This window comes from Pituophis catenifer, unplaced genomic scaffold (assembly GCF_029215685.1).
Source record: "Pituophis catenifer annectens isolate HBS135680 unplaced genomic scaffold, rPitCat1.0.hap2 SCAF_1, whole genome shotgun sequence".
Taxonomy (NCBI): domain Eukaryota; kingdom Metazoa; phylum Chordata; class Lepidosauria; order Squamata; family Colubridae; genus Pituophis; species Pituophis catenifer.
Window position 1 is genome coordinate 282,534,858 of NW_027256881.1, and position 15,626 is coordinate 282,550,483.

At 38.3% G+C, this 15,626-nt stretch overlaps 1 protein-coding gene across 1 annotated transcript in view; it reads right to left on the reverse strand.

Moving 5' to 3' along the window:
• Positions 1 to 4,472, reverse strand: part of CAPN3 (calpain 3) — a 30,350-nt gene extending 25,878 nt beyond the window's left edge. The window contains exons 1-5 of the mRNA XM_070939909.1: positions 3,854 to 4,472; positions 2,537 to 2,606; positions 2,206 to 2,324; positions 1,109 to 1,242; positions 170 to 338 (exon numbers count right to left, since the gene is read on the reverse strand). Of these exons, the coding sequence (XP_070796010.1) occupies positions 170 to 338; positions 1,109 to 1,242; positions 2,206 to 2,324; positions 2,537 to 2,606; positions 3,854 to 4,144 (783 nt within the window). The 5' untranslated portion in view covers positions 4,145 to 4,472. The remainder of the gene's footprint in view (positions 1 to 169; positions 339 to 1,108; positions 1,243 to 2,205; positions 2,325 to 2,536; positions 2,607 to 3,853) is intronic.
• Positions 4,473 to 15,626: the final 11,154 nt, after the last annotated feature.

A 15,626-nucleotide genomic window follows, 5' to 3' on the forward strand; every position in this document is an offset into this window, starting at 1 on the left:
AGCATTTCACCCCTGGCAGAAGGTGATTTTTCATTCAACTGCACGCATGTGAAGTGTGCAATCACTGAACCGGTTGTTAAACCGAAAGGATCCCATCACTGTTTTGTTGTCCTGTATTTATACACAAGATGAGCCAAGACTTATTACAAATATATTGCCCAAAATGTACCTCAATGGAGCAAGCCATAAGTGACCCTCTCTCAATGGCATGCTTCATGATTTTGTATGTATCTTTAGGAGCATCCTTTATCTCATAAAATTCGGTCACTCCTCCTGTGAAATCCTCCATGGCCTCTGTGGTGTTGCCTCCTTTTAATGCTTCATAGGACCCATGAAGCCTGAAAAGGATCATGGAGAAAGTTAAATGATTCTCATTGTTAGCCTCTATCCACTTGTATGTAGACCAGCTTTGTCTCCAGACAGCAAAAGCTTACACTACAAGAAGAACTAGCTTCCTTCATAGATGTTTTCATTTATTAGCCTTAATCATAAATAGATTTATTTGGTTTTGATTAATGTGTTCTATGAAGTCAGTCACTGCAGATTATAAACCATAGTTTATTGTCAGACACATTATGCAAAGACATAGTTATCTGGAAAAGATGGAAGGAAAGGAGAGGATGTCCTTGGTTATAGTAGCAATGAGTACATCATTGGAAGGACAAGGTGAAGGACAGATCATTCTGGAGAAAATCTGTCTATGCAGTCATTAGGAATCAACCCGATGATAATAATGATTATATGCCATCCACTTGGTGACATATAATCATCATTATCAATATCTGACTACAACAATTGTGTAGAAATCATGACTCAAACTAATTAATCTGATGGAAACAGTAGGCAATTTGGCTAAGAAGCAAAGTACCCATTATGTTTTATTATGCAAAGCTACAGAGTGTAAGAAAATGCAGCATTTGCACAAACAATGGGACCGATGAAGCCCAAGAAAAAATAGAATTAACTTTATTGTCATCACTAGGTACCATGTTATTTGTGAAAACTGCTACTGTTTTATATTTACATGCTTTAATCTCAGCACGAACAGTAAATGGTATGTTATAATAAATAAATATAATAAAGGACTGAATGGATAAACCCTCTTTACTTTGCATAAGCTTTTTCCAGTAATGCACTCCAGAATTCATTCTGCTGGGAGGATTTAGTGAAGACCAGACGTTTTCCATATGTTGGTAAACGATCATCGATAATAACTTCCACCCAACTTCCATAACGCCAGAACTGGAAGATTTGAAGAAAACAAATTAGAATTCATCACGGTAACAGCATAAGAAATAGATGCTATTTCTTTTGATCATAACAGCTTTTATGATCCAAAGCTGGTTATACATTATAAAAGGGACTAGATTATATTTTTTTAATGATTAATTCATAAAAGGAAAATACACTTATCACCAGAAGGCGCTGCATGACTGGTTTTGTCCTATTTGGAACTCATCAGACACACACTTACACTAATGGTTCAAATTCTCTATCAGAAATTGAACTCTTGAACCTTTGCATTTTAGATGACAATTTACATTGCTTTGACTTTAGCAACTATCCAGATCTGTGCGCTTAGTGGTTGTGAGAAGGCATATACACCCTATACCATGGGTCAGCAACCTTAAACACTCAAAGAGCCACAAAGGTTCAGCCCCCGTTCAATTCTGGAGCCAACCGGAAGTCCAGTTTCCCCACCATAGAATCTTCTTCTAGTGTGGCATCCTTTTTCCTCTACCTGTCCTAATTGAAAGTTCTATCAATTGTGGAGCTGACTGAAAAATCCGCCCCTTGCCATAGAGTCTTTTCCTGGTGTGCCATGCTTTTCCTCCCCATAACCGCAAGCTACTCTCAAAATTGTGGTGGCCACAGGGAGCTGCAGCAGAGGGATGAAAGAGCCACATGCGGCTCCAGAGCCAAGGGTTGCTGACCCCTGCCCTATACAATCTATTGGAATGGTATATATGTACAATCCATTTTCCTTTCAGGAAACTATCCATTTTCCTTTAAACTACACAGAAGTTCAGCATATGGGGCACAGTGAGAACATACATATACTGCATTATTCTGACATTAGCAAAATAGTGATTAATATAGGCTTTTCATTTCTGGGTGTACTTCTGAGTTATTGTCTAATAATTAGTAGATCATAGTGGAAATGCAGAAAGGAACATCATCTTGGATCTATTTTACAATATATACCTGGAAGTGAAAAATCCCAGCATAATCTTTTGTGAAGGTCTGACCTTCTGGAATGACCCGAAACAACAATTTTTCATTCAGGGTCAGACAAGCAATAGCAGCCAGAAACCAACAATCCCCTGAAAGAAAATAAACAGGGTTGGACAAATTCAGTGTCAAAATGAAAAAGAATGCAAGCAACTGAATCATTAGACTTTATATCAGTAATCATATTTTTGTTTTTCAGACAAATGCTTACCACATATATTAATTAGAAAGTAGTAACTGATAAATGAATTGGATAAACAAAATGTTTTAAAACCTAAACAGCTGCAAAGAAAGGATTTCATACCTAGTTCTCCTTGACAAATGTCAGACCTATTAGCTCCACCAAGGATAAAGCGTGGATTCTCACAGATTTCCTAGATAAAAGAAATACACTGATGAGAAATACACACACACACACACACACACACACACACACACACACACACACACACACACTTCCACTTCGATTATTAAGGATTGCAAAAAAAAAAAAAATTGTCTGCCACTCATGAAAACTTTTTGATGCTTTGTGATCAAAATAGTGCCTTCGGTAGGAATCAATTCATACATATTGAAAGGGTTAATAAGCAACAACATTGAAGTTATCTAAGTGATAACTCCAAAATGTAGCATTGACTTGTATAATCACAGCAGGACTGAAAATACATGCAAAATTTTGTGATCAAAGGCTTCAGTTTCTGCATAAGAACATCAGACTTTTTACTAGAGCATTGTTTTTCAACCTTAGCAACTTTAAGACATGTGGACTTCAACTTCCAGAATTCCTCAGCCACCAAAGCCCAGCGAACATAATCACACATCTTAAAGTTTCTAGGATTGAGAAACATTGCTGTAGAACACTCTGGTTACTCTAAATTTGTCCATGCATCACATTAGTGGAATAAGTCTTCTGGGTAGATATTTCCCCATAATTTAGCCTATACCAATGTTTCTCAATCTTGGCAATTTTAAGATGAGCGGATTTTAACTTCTAGAATTCCACAGCCAGCCATTCTGGGAACTGAAGTCCAAACATCTTAAAGTTGTAAAGGTTGAGAAACACCGGCCTATGCCATGGATATCTACTGGATTTTGCTTCATCCTGCCATCACGTTGCCAGCTGCACTCCTTTCTTGCGTCTGACTGATGACATGGGGCATATACAAAAGGGGTGGACCTTGCTGCACAACAACATATTGCTAACTTGGAGGGAGCAAGCAAATGTGCTACCTCAAATTCTTGTTTTCCAGATAGTCTTTTAAAATTATCTATGCATTCTCACAATGTCATTCTATACAGGGGTGCTTATGGTCCCCCAAAACCTGGTATGCCACAAAAAAAGTGGCTACTAAAAGGTAATTTTTTTAAATGATGGAAGTGAGAAATTATGAAATATGTGTTAAGTAATCATATTCATGAAATTCAGCTGTTAATTATTTTTTTTCTGACCTCGACTTCTTGTCCATGCCTAAATTATTGACTGTAACTTTCCAAGATCTGTCAAAGATTTCATTCAGAGATATTGTATACTGCTGCTTTTCCATTTGAAATAATATTACCTAGATGACTTGCAAATATTAAGCATATGCTAATCTTTAGATCAGATAAGAGACCTACTCACTGATGGTCTTTTCCACTCAAATTTGACTGGAAGCCTTTGACTGAAGAAAAGGGAGCTGTCATTAGCTGGAAAATCTGGATCCTCATAAAGAATCTTCTTCTCAATGCACTTCTTATGAAGCTCATGAAAGGTTTTCTCCTTGACTTCAGTGATCGGCTGGTTGCGGCTGAGGATAGCAGAATAGATCCCTCCTGTTCCAGCACCTGTTTCTGTAGTTGTGGCAGCATGCTGACAGGGAATTGGTTCAGAGCCAGTCTTTTGAACAACAGTGCTACTGACAGTGGACGGCATCTAGATCAAATTGAAGCAAAACTATCCATTAAATTATAACAATTGAAAAAGAAACTAGGACCTGGAAGGAAGTGGGGAAAAAAAGAAGAAATGGCGTTGCACAATCTCTTCTGCAGACTGAGTTTTTTTCTCTTCCTTTTTTGCAAGACTTCAAACAATTTTAGGAAGATTGATGCCACCGGGTTGTATAGATGTTATCCTGAGGTTCTCACAACAGTTACTCTGTCCTTTCATGTTAAAATCCTCATTTTAGCAGGAAGCAAATTTGTAGAGTAACTTCCATCCCCGGATTCATGTGTGTGAGGGTAGCTGTGGCATGCTTTGTAAAGGTTGCAGTTCTGACAGCTAAAAATAAACTCTTAGGAAGCATATTGGCATGGAGGAGGGGATGAGGAAAGATCCCTTCTCAGGGTTGGATCTTTCAGTAAGATTGCGAGTGCAAGTGCAAGTGCAAGTGCAAATGCCAGGGAACCTTACACCACTTTTTAACCAGCATTTAGAAGTAAGTAACTCCATATACAAAAATTACAGGATGATGTAACCTTATTCTGATACAATTCATTTTACAGTGATGCATCCAATATAAAGATGTGCTAAAAGCAAGACAAACCTTTCCAAAGAAGGAATGTTCCTTTCTGATCATTTTTAATAAAAAAAAATGTTTAACAGAATAAAAACTATGCAAATTTTGAAAGAAAAAAGTAAGGGAGGAAAAGAATAAGTAAGTGAAAAGTGTAAAGAAAGAAATAAAAATGAGAAGGCGAGGAGAAGAGAGAGGGAAGGAAGGGTTATAAATAAACAGTTTCCAATTTTTTAACAACAGTTACAAGTACATTTATATTTTACACTCTCCCTATATACCTTCTCTATATAACATAGTTTCCTGATTTCCATAATCTACTAGTTTCTAAACATCAAACCCATAAATTCATTTTTTCTAGCAAAAAGTCCATAAGGCATGTGAACCAGTGGTGGGTTTCTACCGGTTCGCCCCAGTTTGGGCGAACCGGTAATGGCGGCAGCGGGAGGCTCCACCCACCCACCTGGACGTCATTACGGATGCTCTGCACATGCACAGAAGATTCTGTGCATGCACAGAAGTGCCGTGAAGCAAGCACGCACACACGCGCACTCCCGATTCCAAACTGGTAGCAAAGGTAAATGGAACCCACAAATGATGTGAACATAATCTGCTCTCACATCATCTAGAACAGTGATGGCTAACCTTTTCAGGACCGAGTGCCCAAAGCATTCACACGAATTAGCACGTGGCCCCGTGCATGTGTGTGCGGCCCTCGCATGAGCCCCCCTGCATGTGCATGTGCCTTCTGCTTGCACCCTGCGCATGTGTGCGCGGCCCCGTCCCTGTGCTCTACCCCGCCTCCTGCATGCGCGGCAGTGACCTGATGACCAGCTGGCTTCTGGGAGGTGCACACACATGTGCAGCAGAGCTGAATTGGGGCAACGGCTCGCGTGCCCACAGAGAGAGCACCGCGTGCCACCTGTGGCACATGTGCCATAGGTTCGCCATCACGGATCTAGAACTTTATGTCCAAAATATTATAAAGCATTTTTGATTCAGAAAATTAACTTCCAAGAAATTACATGACTCCACAAAACAACTGAGTAGGATCTGGAAGAGAAATGGGACATTCTGGGGAATATAAGATGGTCCTTCCTTAGTTATGGGCTCCTTCTCCTCTTATCTCTTCAAATGCTATAATTTCATTTTTCCAACTGTTTTTCCTCAGTCCTAGCAGCACCTGATATGAACCAGACTTCCATCTTTCCAATAACTGGCATGCTATGAACAATATTTCTGTCTGCTTGGATCTTAGAGTCCCATAAAATCATAACCTGCTCATTTCCCAAAACTGTCTGAACTTGATGGTGCCAGTAGTTTTTATTACATTCAAATCCAACCCTCTGGCAAAGTTTCCAATTAATAATTCTGGCTACTTGGTCATGACGTTACTTATAGTCAGTTGGTGAAATTTTGCTGCAATCATTATCAAGTGGCCAACTGTTTCATGCTTTTCATTACAAAGGGGACATTTGCTGTTTGTTTCACCTTCATGAAATTAGCTGGCAAAGCTTGTTCTTGAGCCTCTTAATCAATATCAAGGAGCCTTGGTAGTACAGTGGTCTAAAGTACCCTGTTATTAAGACCAGCTGCCGGCAATTACTGCAGGTTCGAATCTCGCCAGGCTCAAGGTTGACTCAGCCTTCCATCCTTTCTAAGGTAGGTAAATTGAGGACCCAGTTGTGGGGGCAATAAGCTGACTTTGTATAAATATACAAAAGGATGAAGGCTATTGCTTAGCACATTGTAAGCCGCCCTGAGTCTCCGGAGAAGGGCGGCATATAAATCAAATTAAAAAAAAAAATACTATGTTAGTTTTTTAAAATCAGCTTTTCCTTCTCTGTATAGATTATGCACGAGGACATGGGGTATTCTGGGATTCCCACTTTTCTAAGTACATTCCACAGCTGGATATGGTAGACACAATTGAGGGCTTTTCTATAACCAGTGAAGTACATAACTCGTCTTAATTTTCCAGTGTGCATCAGCAATAATGTCTCTTATTCCTCAGCCTTTTCGAAAGCCAGGCTGAACCGCTGGCATTTTTCCTCTCCATGTAGCGCTGTAAATTGCTTTGAATGATGCTAAGCATTATTTTGAAATTAAGAATATTATACAATAGTTTGCATACACTGTCAACTTTCCTTTCTTTTTTATTGGTATGCGGAATGACCTCTTCCAATCTGTTGGCTAGGATGGATGTTTGCTTTTTCTGGGCAACTGAAATGACTTTCACATCTTGGATAACCTTGCTGGGAGTATATTCTCTTGATGTACACTCCCAGCATTCTTAACTCATTCCTTCTGGTAATATTTTTAACTATAAACTTCCCAGAATTACTTTGCAGAATGAGATGGATGGCCCCACCACACTGAGATAGCATAGCAGGATTTGCGGGTATACTGTATAGGTTGCTGTATTCAGTGTCCATAATATCACTATTTCATTGCAAATGCTTTCCCAACTGACATATTTACTTCCACATTCTGCTTTCTATTGGTATCTACTAATTTAGTTATTACAAGACCTGCGTATGTGGTTCTCTTGCAGCAGGAAATACTAGAAGCAACTTAAGCTCATTGGTATGGGAAGACAAAAGTGATTGAAATTATTGCACAGTTAGAACAGCACCCGTGATATATTTCTGCAACTTGTGGAAGATTTTGGATACTTTCCTTCCCTGATTTATTCTAGTAAAAATTCAAGTCATTCTGGCAGAGGCACAAATGAATAGCTGGCAGTCATTCTGCACTCTCATCTCCCAACCTTGCATTAATTGAACACTCTATGGCAAAGTAATCATAACACCTATTTTTAAATATGGTGAGTACTGTGAAATCCCTGTCAGCAGGGATTTTTTTTTTTTTTTGTTAAATACTCTGTCATGCCGTCATGAATCTGATATGATACCAATTGGATAAGAACTGGCTTTTAGACCAGAACTAAATCCATATTCACATGTAGTGGTAAGTAAGTCTTACTGAAATTATGAATAAGGTCTTAAATTTTAGAATTTATAATATTCTCTTTCCCTCTTATTCTTTAACAGGGACCACACTTCAAAGACTTTTTATAAATTTAAAGTTCATTTTTATTAGCTATAGATTTGTTCCAAATTGTCCAAAACGTACCTTGAAACAATATTTATCTCAAGATTTAAATTATACAATTGCTATTTAGACGAAATATTTATCTTTTGGCAGAGCAATGAATATTTACGTATCTACAAGAAAGACATAAATTATCTTCCACTGCGTATACTTACAGTGGCATGGATAGCCTTTGTGCAGAAGTGGAAAGAGAAAGATACCCCAAATGAAGAGGAAATACTACTAAAACTTTTCAACTGCGCAGAAATGGATAGACTCACCTTGGAACTCAAGGATAAAAGCGAAACATTGTACTATAAAATCTGGGCAAAATTCTATGAATGGTTAGATAAAAGGAGGATAGTCGAGACAAATGTGTAGTGTTAGACTAGAATTATATACGTTATTATAGATAAATATGTATGTGAATTGTATAGATAGGTATATGTAGGTATGGATATGTATAGGAATAAGGTATAAATGATTAATATTATACTATGTTTAAATAACGTATAAGGTGTAAGGAATATATTATTATATCATCATTAGTATATCATGTATTAACTTAAAGTGTTGGAACATGCTTGAGACCAGTGATCTCATATCTATGTCCAATGTTTTTAATTTTGAATTACTAATAAAAAACTTTTTTTTAAAAAAAGAATATTTACATATCCAAACTTCCAACCACACTCGCTTTGGTGAGATGGGTGGCTATGTATATTTAATTAATAAATAAAAATGGAAATAAAAACGTAGGTTTTGAAAAGTGAGTGCATGCGCCCAATCCTGTTGCGAACCAGTAATAAAGGTAAGTAGAACTCAATCCTGGGTTAATGGCAAGTTAACAGCACTCTGTGACCTTAATTACTTGATTAGAACTTCTCTCCAGCTCCCAGCTGTTGCCTGAAACTGACCAGATATTAATCAGTTTCACACTGAAAACTGTGCACTAAATGCACTAATTGGTCTAAAAATGAATTGTTTACAGTAAGTTCTCAACTTATGACTGCAATTGGAATCAGAATTTTTTGTCCTTTGTTAAATGAATCATCACATGACTGTGCCCAAGTTTACAATCTTTTTTGCTGCAGTTGTTAAGTGAATCTGGCTTCTCCCACTGACTTTGCTGGTCAGAAGCCAGCTGAGAATGTTGTAAATGGCGATTGAGTTTCCCTCCATAAATATATGCCAGCTGCTAAGCACACAAATTGGGATCACACAACCATGAGTATATTGCAACTGAAAAGACTGGTCTTAGATCTTCTTTTTTTCCCAGCGCCATTGCAATTTTGAATGGTCACTAAATGAAAACTCATAAGTCAAAGACTACCTGAATTACCTTTGTTATTATTACCATTGTATTTGTGAAAGGTTGCTATCCAAGGCTGTTGCTAAATGAGAACTTTATGTATTAATATTCTCTTAGTTTGTGCAAAGGTTCTTGATAACAAAGTGCAAATGTACAAAAAACCTGCAGCTCCAAGCATAACAGACCAGTATTTTTGTGGTAAATACACTGTTTGCAAAATGTACTTACCAATTTAGCAGTTCTATGAATTCTAGCGACACTAAGACCTCCACTTTAAGGGGGCATTTTACCTGTGCTTCTGAAAGACTTATTTATGCTATCCAGTATCTGGGTAAGTTATTTGTGTTAGCATAATATCCGAGGCCAGTAGAATACACAAAGATAAGCCCTGGAATTGCATTAAACAGTCTGACTGAAAAAAAGAAAAGGGAATAAAACTCCCTCAGTAAAGGATTATTTAGTACAGGGGAATATGGGAATAAAATTGTGGAACTGGAGTTGGTACATATAGCTTAAATACTGTTGGCACATATGTTGTACCCCCTTAGAAGAATTGCTTATGTTGCTCTGAATACAGTTGTTTTGGCCTAAATATGCTATACGTTTTCTAGTAGCATTATCAGGAGCTTGGGCAGAAATTCTTATTTTGCCAAGTGTTCATAGAAGTGTTGGGATAACACAACCATGGGGATGCTGTGATTAAAAAAAATAAAAATAAAATATGAAATAAAGAAAAATATAAAATATGTCTGGCTTGGCTGGATCTCTTTTGTTATTTCTATGACAGTTTTGGCATTTCATTTTATTTCAACTTTCCTGTAGATCAGGGGTCAGCAACCTGTGGCTCTGGAGCTGAACGTGGCTCTTTCACCCCTCTGCTGCGGCTCCCTGTCACTCAAAATATGTGTCACAACCACCAATGTGCGACACCCGCCGGCACGCAATTTATTGAGCTTTTCAACCCCCAGTAGGCCAACCATGGATAAATTTAAGAAAAGAAAAGTTTCAGAAGAAAACAGAACATTTAATTCAACTACATACGCTAGTTTTGTGGCCACTCAAGAAATAGTGAGGCACAGGAAGGGTTTTGTGGCTCCTGGTGTTTTCTTTTTTGTGGGAAACGGGTGCAAATGGCTCTTTGAGTGTTTAAGGTTGCAGACCCCTGCTGTAGATCAAATATTTAGACTTGATTTCGTGTCCTTCTATGGGCTTAAATTGTTTAGAGAAAAACATGAGAGAAAGGCCCAGCAGAAAGTACTTTTGTGTGTACTTTTTTAAAAATGTAGTTTAGAGTTTTAACTTTTGCCTCTTTTAGTGAAAGAGTTCTTCCCCCATATGTCACCAGTCCACTCCTCTGTTCAGAAGCCTGATGAAACTCAGGCCTCGGCTGAGGTTCCCTGAAATTTTCGCATAAACGTTTGACTGAAATTTGCCCTCTTAGGATTGTTGGCTTCCAAAATTCTGAAAGACAATTATATTATCTTCCTGGAAGAAAGGGACAGATACACAGATGGTGAGCTCTTCAGCCCAATGCTTGCTGGGCTTTGAGGGAAAAAAAACCCCCAGCAGCTCCATATTTGTATAGATATTGTATCAAAAATGGCAGGATGGCATACAAAAAAAAAACAAAAAAACAAAACAAAAACAAAACAAAACACAAAGCAATTTCACCCAACCACTCTGTCCATAGAGTTGATTTATAATAGCATAGAAGGTAACTACCACTGAATTCAGTAAAGATGCACTGTTAGCACTAGTTTTCAGCAGACATTATTAAACATGTACTTGGAACTGCAAATGTTTTAAAAGCTCAACAGATGCCAAGATCATACGCAGACCTGTATGTTGTGACATGCCCACAAAAATGCAAACAACATTTTTATATCTTGCCTATTCTTCATCACAGAATATAATACATGAGGCTCCTATATAATCTCCCATCCAAAAGGGAAAGTGGTGGTATCATCTGCTCTCAAACCAGTTCCCAAAAATAGTTCAATGGAATGAAGTGGGAGAGTTCTTTAAGATTCCATGTAAAGCAGCCTAGCAAAGATCAATTTATATTTAGCAGCTTAAAGTGCAGCGCTAGTAATTTCTTTGGACAAACAGGATCTGCGAGATGTACCCTCTATAGAAAAACAGGCTTCATCTGCTGATTGACTTAAATTCTATGAAAGCATCCAGAAGCTGAGCATACTTCTGCATGTGGGAGAATCTAGTTATTTCCTCTCTCTACTTGGGATTTGGTTTCTGTGAATGGAACCCAGAAGCTGCGTTACTAGGCAGAAAAATCTTGCCCTGGGAAGATCCACATACATACTACAGTCTTATAAAGCTTTAAATGAAGAGTGGAAGAGTGAACTTACTTTGTGAAGTGAGCAAGGCATTTTTATCCCTCTTGGGATCCAGAGTTTTGGAGCTACCTGAGAAGGAGGATTAAAACAGCCCCACCCTTTCCTTAATTGGAGACTTTATTATATTAAAAAAAAAAAAAAGAACTGAAAGCAAGTGTGTGTGTGAATGTGTGTGACACGATTGCCAGTAGTGGGTTTTTACCCTAAATATGGATTTTTCAATCCCTGTTTGGGTTTTAGGTTTTTTATTTTAAAATTTAATGAAATTTAAATTTTTCTATATGTTATATTAAAAGGGATGAGGTGGCTCAGTGGCTAAGATGCTGAGCTTGTTGATCGAAAGGTCGACAGTTCAGCGGTTCGAATCCCTAGTGCCACGTAATGGGGTGAGCTCCCGTTACTTGTCCCAGCTTCTGCCAACCTAGCAATTCAAAAGCACATAAAAAATGCAAGTAGAAAAATAGGGACCACCTTTGCTGGGAAGGTAACAGCATTCCGTGCGCCTTTGGCGTTTAGTCATGCCAGCCACATGACCACAGAGACATCTTCGGACAGTGCTGGCTCTTTGGCTTTGAAACGGAGATGAGCACCGCCCCCTAGAGTCGGGAACGACTAGCACATATGTGCGAGGGGAACCTTTACTTTTTATATGTTATATTGTTATGTATTGATTGACACAGCTGCAGATTGCAAACAAATTCAGTATGTATATGATACACATATAATACTAAATTTGTTTTGCAGTCCACAGAGTGCAAGGTCAGTATTATAGTGGCCACCTTATTGACTGACACATCTTCCTTCTCCTAAGTGTCACTTGCAATTGACTTTCCCAGTTTGTCACCTGATTGGCTGGCAGAAGCACCTTCATTCCTCTAAAACGAACGACACGAACATGCAGCCCCAGACAGGTCTGTGAGATTTGTTTTTGAGGGTTTTCCCCCCGTTATTATTTTTTAATAATTCAAGGTGGCAACCACATCTGATATTCTTTCCTCATTCTATTTTTCCTATAACAACAATCCTATGAGGTGAGCTGGGCTGAGTGTGTGTGACTGGCTCAAAGTCACCCAACTGGCTTTCATACCTAAGTTGAGACTAGAACTCACAGTTTCCCAGATTTCTAGTTGCTGCAGAGTGTGATGGGCATGGCTCAGCTAGAAGACCCTGCTCCTTCCCATCCCCATTCTTTGGCCAATCTACTGAAGACAAGTGTGCCTACTCACTCCATTCACCAACAGGGAAGACCTGCTCAGACCTGTGACGGCAACAAGAAATCCTCAACTTTACAGATAGTCCTCAACATGATGCTTAACAATAATTTGAAGTTATGACATACTGAAAAAAAAGTTATTTATGATTCATGATCATAAGGATGGTATGTCCGTTATAATAAAGTTATGGTCGCATGAATGCATTTCAGGCACTTGAAAACTGGCTTTCATTTATGACCAGTTGCTCAGTTATTTTTTGACCCCATGTTCAGTCATGAGGTTGTATTTCATGACTTCTTTTGCTGTTTTGTAGCAAAAATGTTGGATAAGCCAGATTCAGATATGATTCGCTTAGTGACTGCAGTGCCTCACTTAACATCCATTGTAAAAACAGTCATAAAAATCAAAGCTGGTCACATAGTGTCTCGACTTAAACTGCAAACTGCAAACTTTGATGACCAAACTTCCAAGCTCAATTGTGGTTGTCAGTTGAGGTCTACCTGTAGATTATCTTTGATTTCAGTGTATGTGCTTGCATGCTTTCAAGTTCCAATTTAGTAATACATACATATATATAGTAATACAATCCCTAAAATGATGATTGAAGTGAAGAGTTGCTGAAGGAAAAATAAAAATAAAAACATTATATATTCCATTATTTCAAAATGAATGGCTGCAGGAATTTAAAGGCTGGCAAAAAAAAAAAGAAAAGACAATGCTATTGCGTGTGTAAATTTCACTTAAGAATGCAAATAAGTCCATGTTAACTCACAAAAGTACTGAAAAACATTAAGAAAATTTTTTGAAGCTGCAAATTCTGTAGTATTTTTCACATCTTTCTTAACAAAGAAGAGAACTCCAGAAAGTTAAAAAGTTGCAAAGGGTGAAGCCCTAGTTGCTGATTATTTTTCAGAACATCAATAAATAAATAAACTTTATTTCATTGTATGTGTATACACAGTATACACATACAACGAAATTCACTTTAACACTCAAAGACCGCCTGCTACCACCAATAGCCTCCCACCGGCCAGTACGCTCCCATAGAGAGGGGCTCCTCCGGGTGCCGTCAGCCAAACAATGTCAGCTGTCGGCCCCTAGGAGGAGAGCCTTCTCTGTGGGGGCACCTACGATTTGGAACGAGTTCCCCCCGGAGATACGTAGGATCCCGGATCTGCGCACCTTCCGCCGCGCGCTTAAGACTTATCTATTTTATCAAGCTGGCCTGGCCTAAATCTTCCCCCTTTTTAAATGTGGAAATATTAAATTTTAAATTCGTCTTATTTATAGGGTCATGGGTAAGGCGTTTTAAATTGGGGAGCCATTTTGGATTTAATTCTGTTTTAAACGTATTTTAATGTTTATATTGTATGTTTTTTAATTTTGGCTGTTCACCGCCCCGAGTCCTTCGGGAGAGGGGGTGGTATAAAAATCTAATAAATAAATAAATAAAATAAATAAATAAAGACCAGGTCCAACACACATAATCCCCAAACACACTCCCACCCACCACAATTCCCCACCCCTAAACCACCCAAATATCCACACAACAGACCAAGTAATACTGTCCAACAGCTCACTGATGGTGACCCTTTAGTTCATTGTTGAGTGCAATTATAGCTCTGGGATAAAAACTATTCAGAAAACGTGTGGTCTGAGTTTTAATTGTTCTGCATCATGTGCCTTTTGCAACAAGTGAATCATCTTCAAGTGGCATTCCCAGATATTGCCAAAACTTAAATCACTTACCACATAGTTTAGCATTGGGTGTGTCAAGTTAACTAGGAAGACAGCAGAGATCTGGGAAAAGAAGATTTCAACACTGATGGGCTGTCTGCTAAAATAAAGCCAGGTCATGGCACACACTTGAAAGTAAACCAGGAAGACTGTAATTGTGGAGTCTGTCTGGCAAGAACAAAGAATGCTTATCTACAGGAAATATGCATGTGTAAATCTTGTAACAATTCTGGGTAGTTAGAAAGCTGACAAAAGTAACAAGAGTTAGACCATTTGCCTCAGCTAAAAATTAGGAATAGAGATGGCCTGCAGCAAATAAAATGTGTATTAGATAATTCCTGGGGCTTAGGAATAGGAACAGCTAGAGACCAATAGAACAAATTGAATGATTATAACTAAAATGCTTATTAGATGATATTTCTTATTATCCTGCCTCGACCCGCCTTTTTTCTCTTTTTCTTTAGTGAAAATGTATAAATCTTTCTTAATCCTTTTGGCCAGGAGCACTTTTCCTTGGAGTACTCCAATAAAAAGCAATTAGAAAACCTGCACCTCGTGTCTGGTGTCCATCATTGGCTTCGGCACCAGGTTCACACTTGAATTGGGGACAACAACACAAAGCCAAGTACTTTAGCAGCAGGAGAAAACAGTCAGTTCTTGAAGCTGTATGACCACTGAAAAATGGGGAGAGAAAAACAGCCTCATTCCCCAAACCAAGCAAGTTTATAAACCAAACTCATTGCATGCAGCACCCCAGGTGCAGAGCTCTACAAACTGGCTCCAGGAATAGAGGACTGGATGTTGGTGGAGCTTGGGGGGGGAGGGGGGGAGGAAGGGTGAAAAGAAGAAGGCAGAAAAAGTCCATCCACAAGTCTTTAAAGGAGTAGAAAAAAATAAGCCTTCATGTTCAAATGGACTGAGATTGGCTACAAGAGCTGTAGAATCTGAGGAATAGGTGAAGATTTAGGAAACCAAGACTTAAAAATAGTTAGGATACAAAAACCCACAAGACTATATACACATAAGTATATAAACATATCAATAGAACATAATGTTTCAAACTGTATTTTATTATGCAGAATATATTTATCAAAAATGTTACACCATGTTTACATAATTTTAATAGCTATATCTTTGCTATGTGGGACACACCACCATATAATAAAAGAAAATACACACACACACACACACG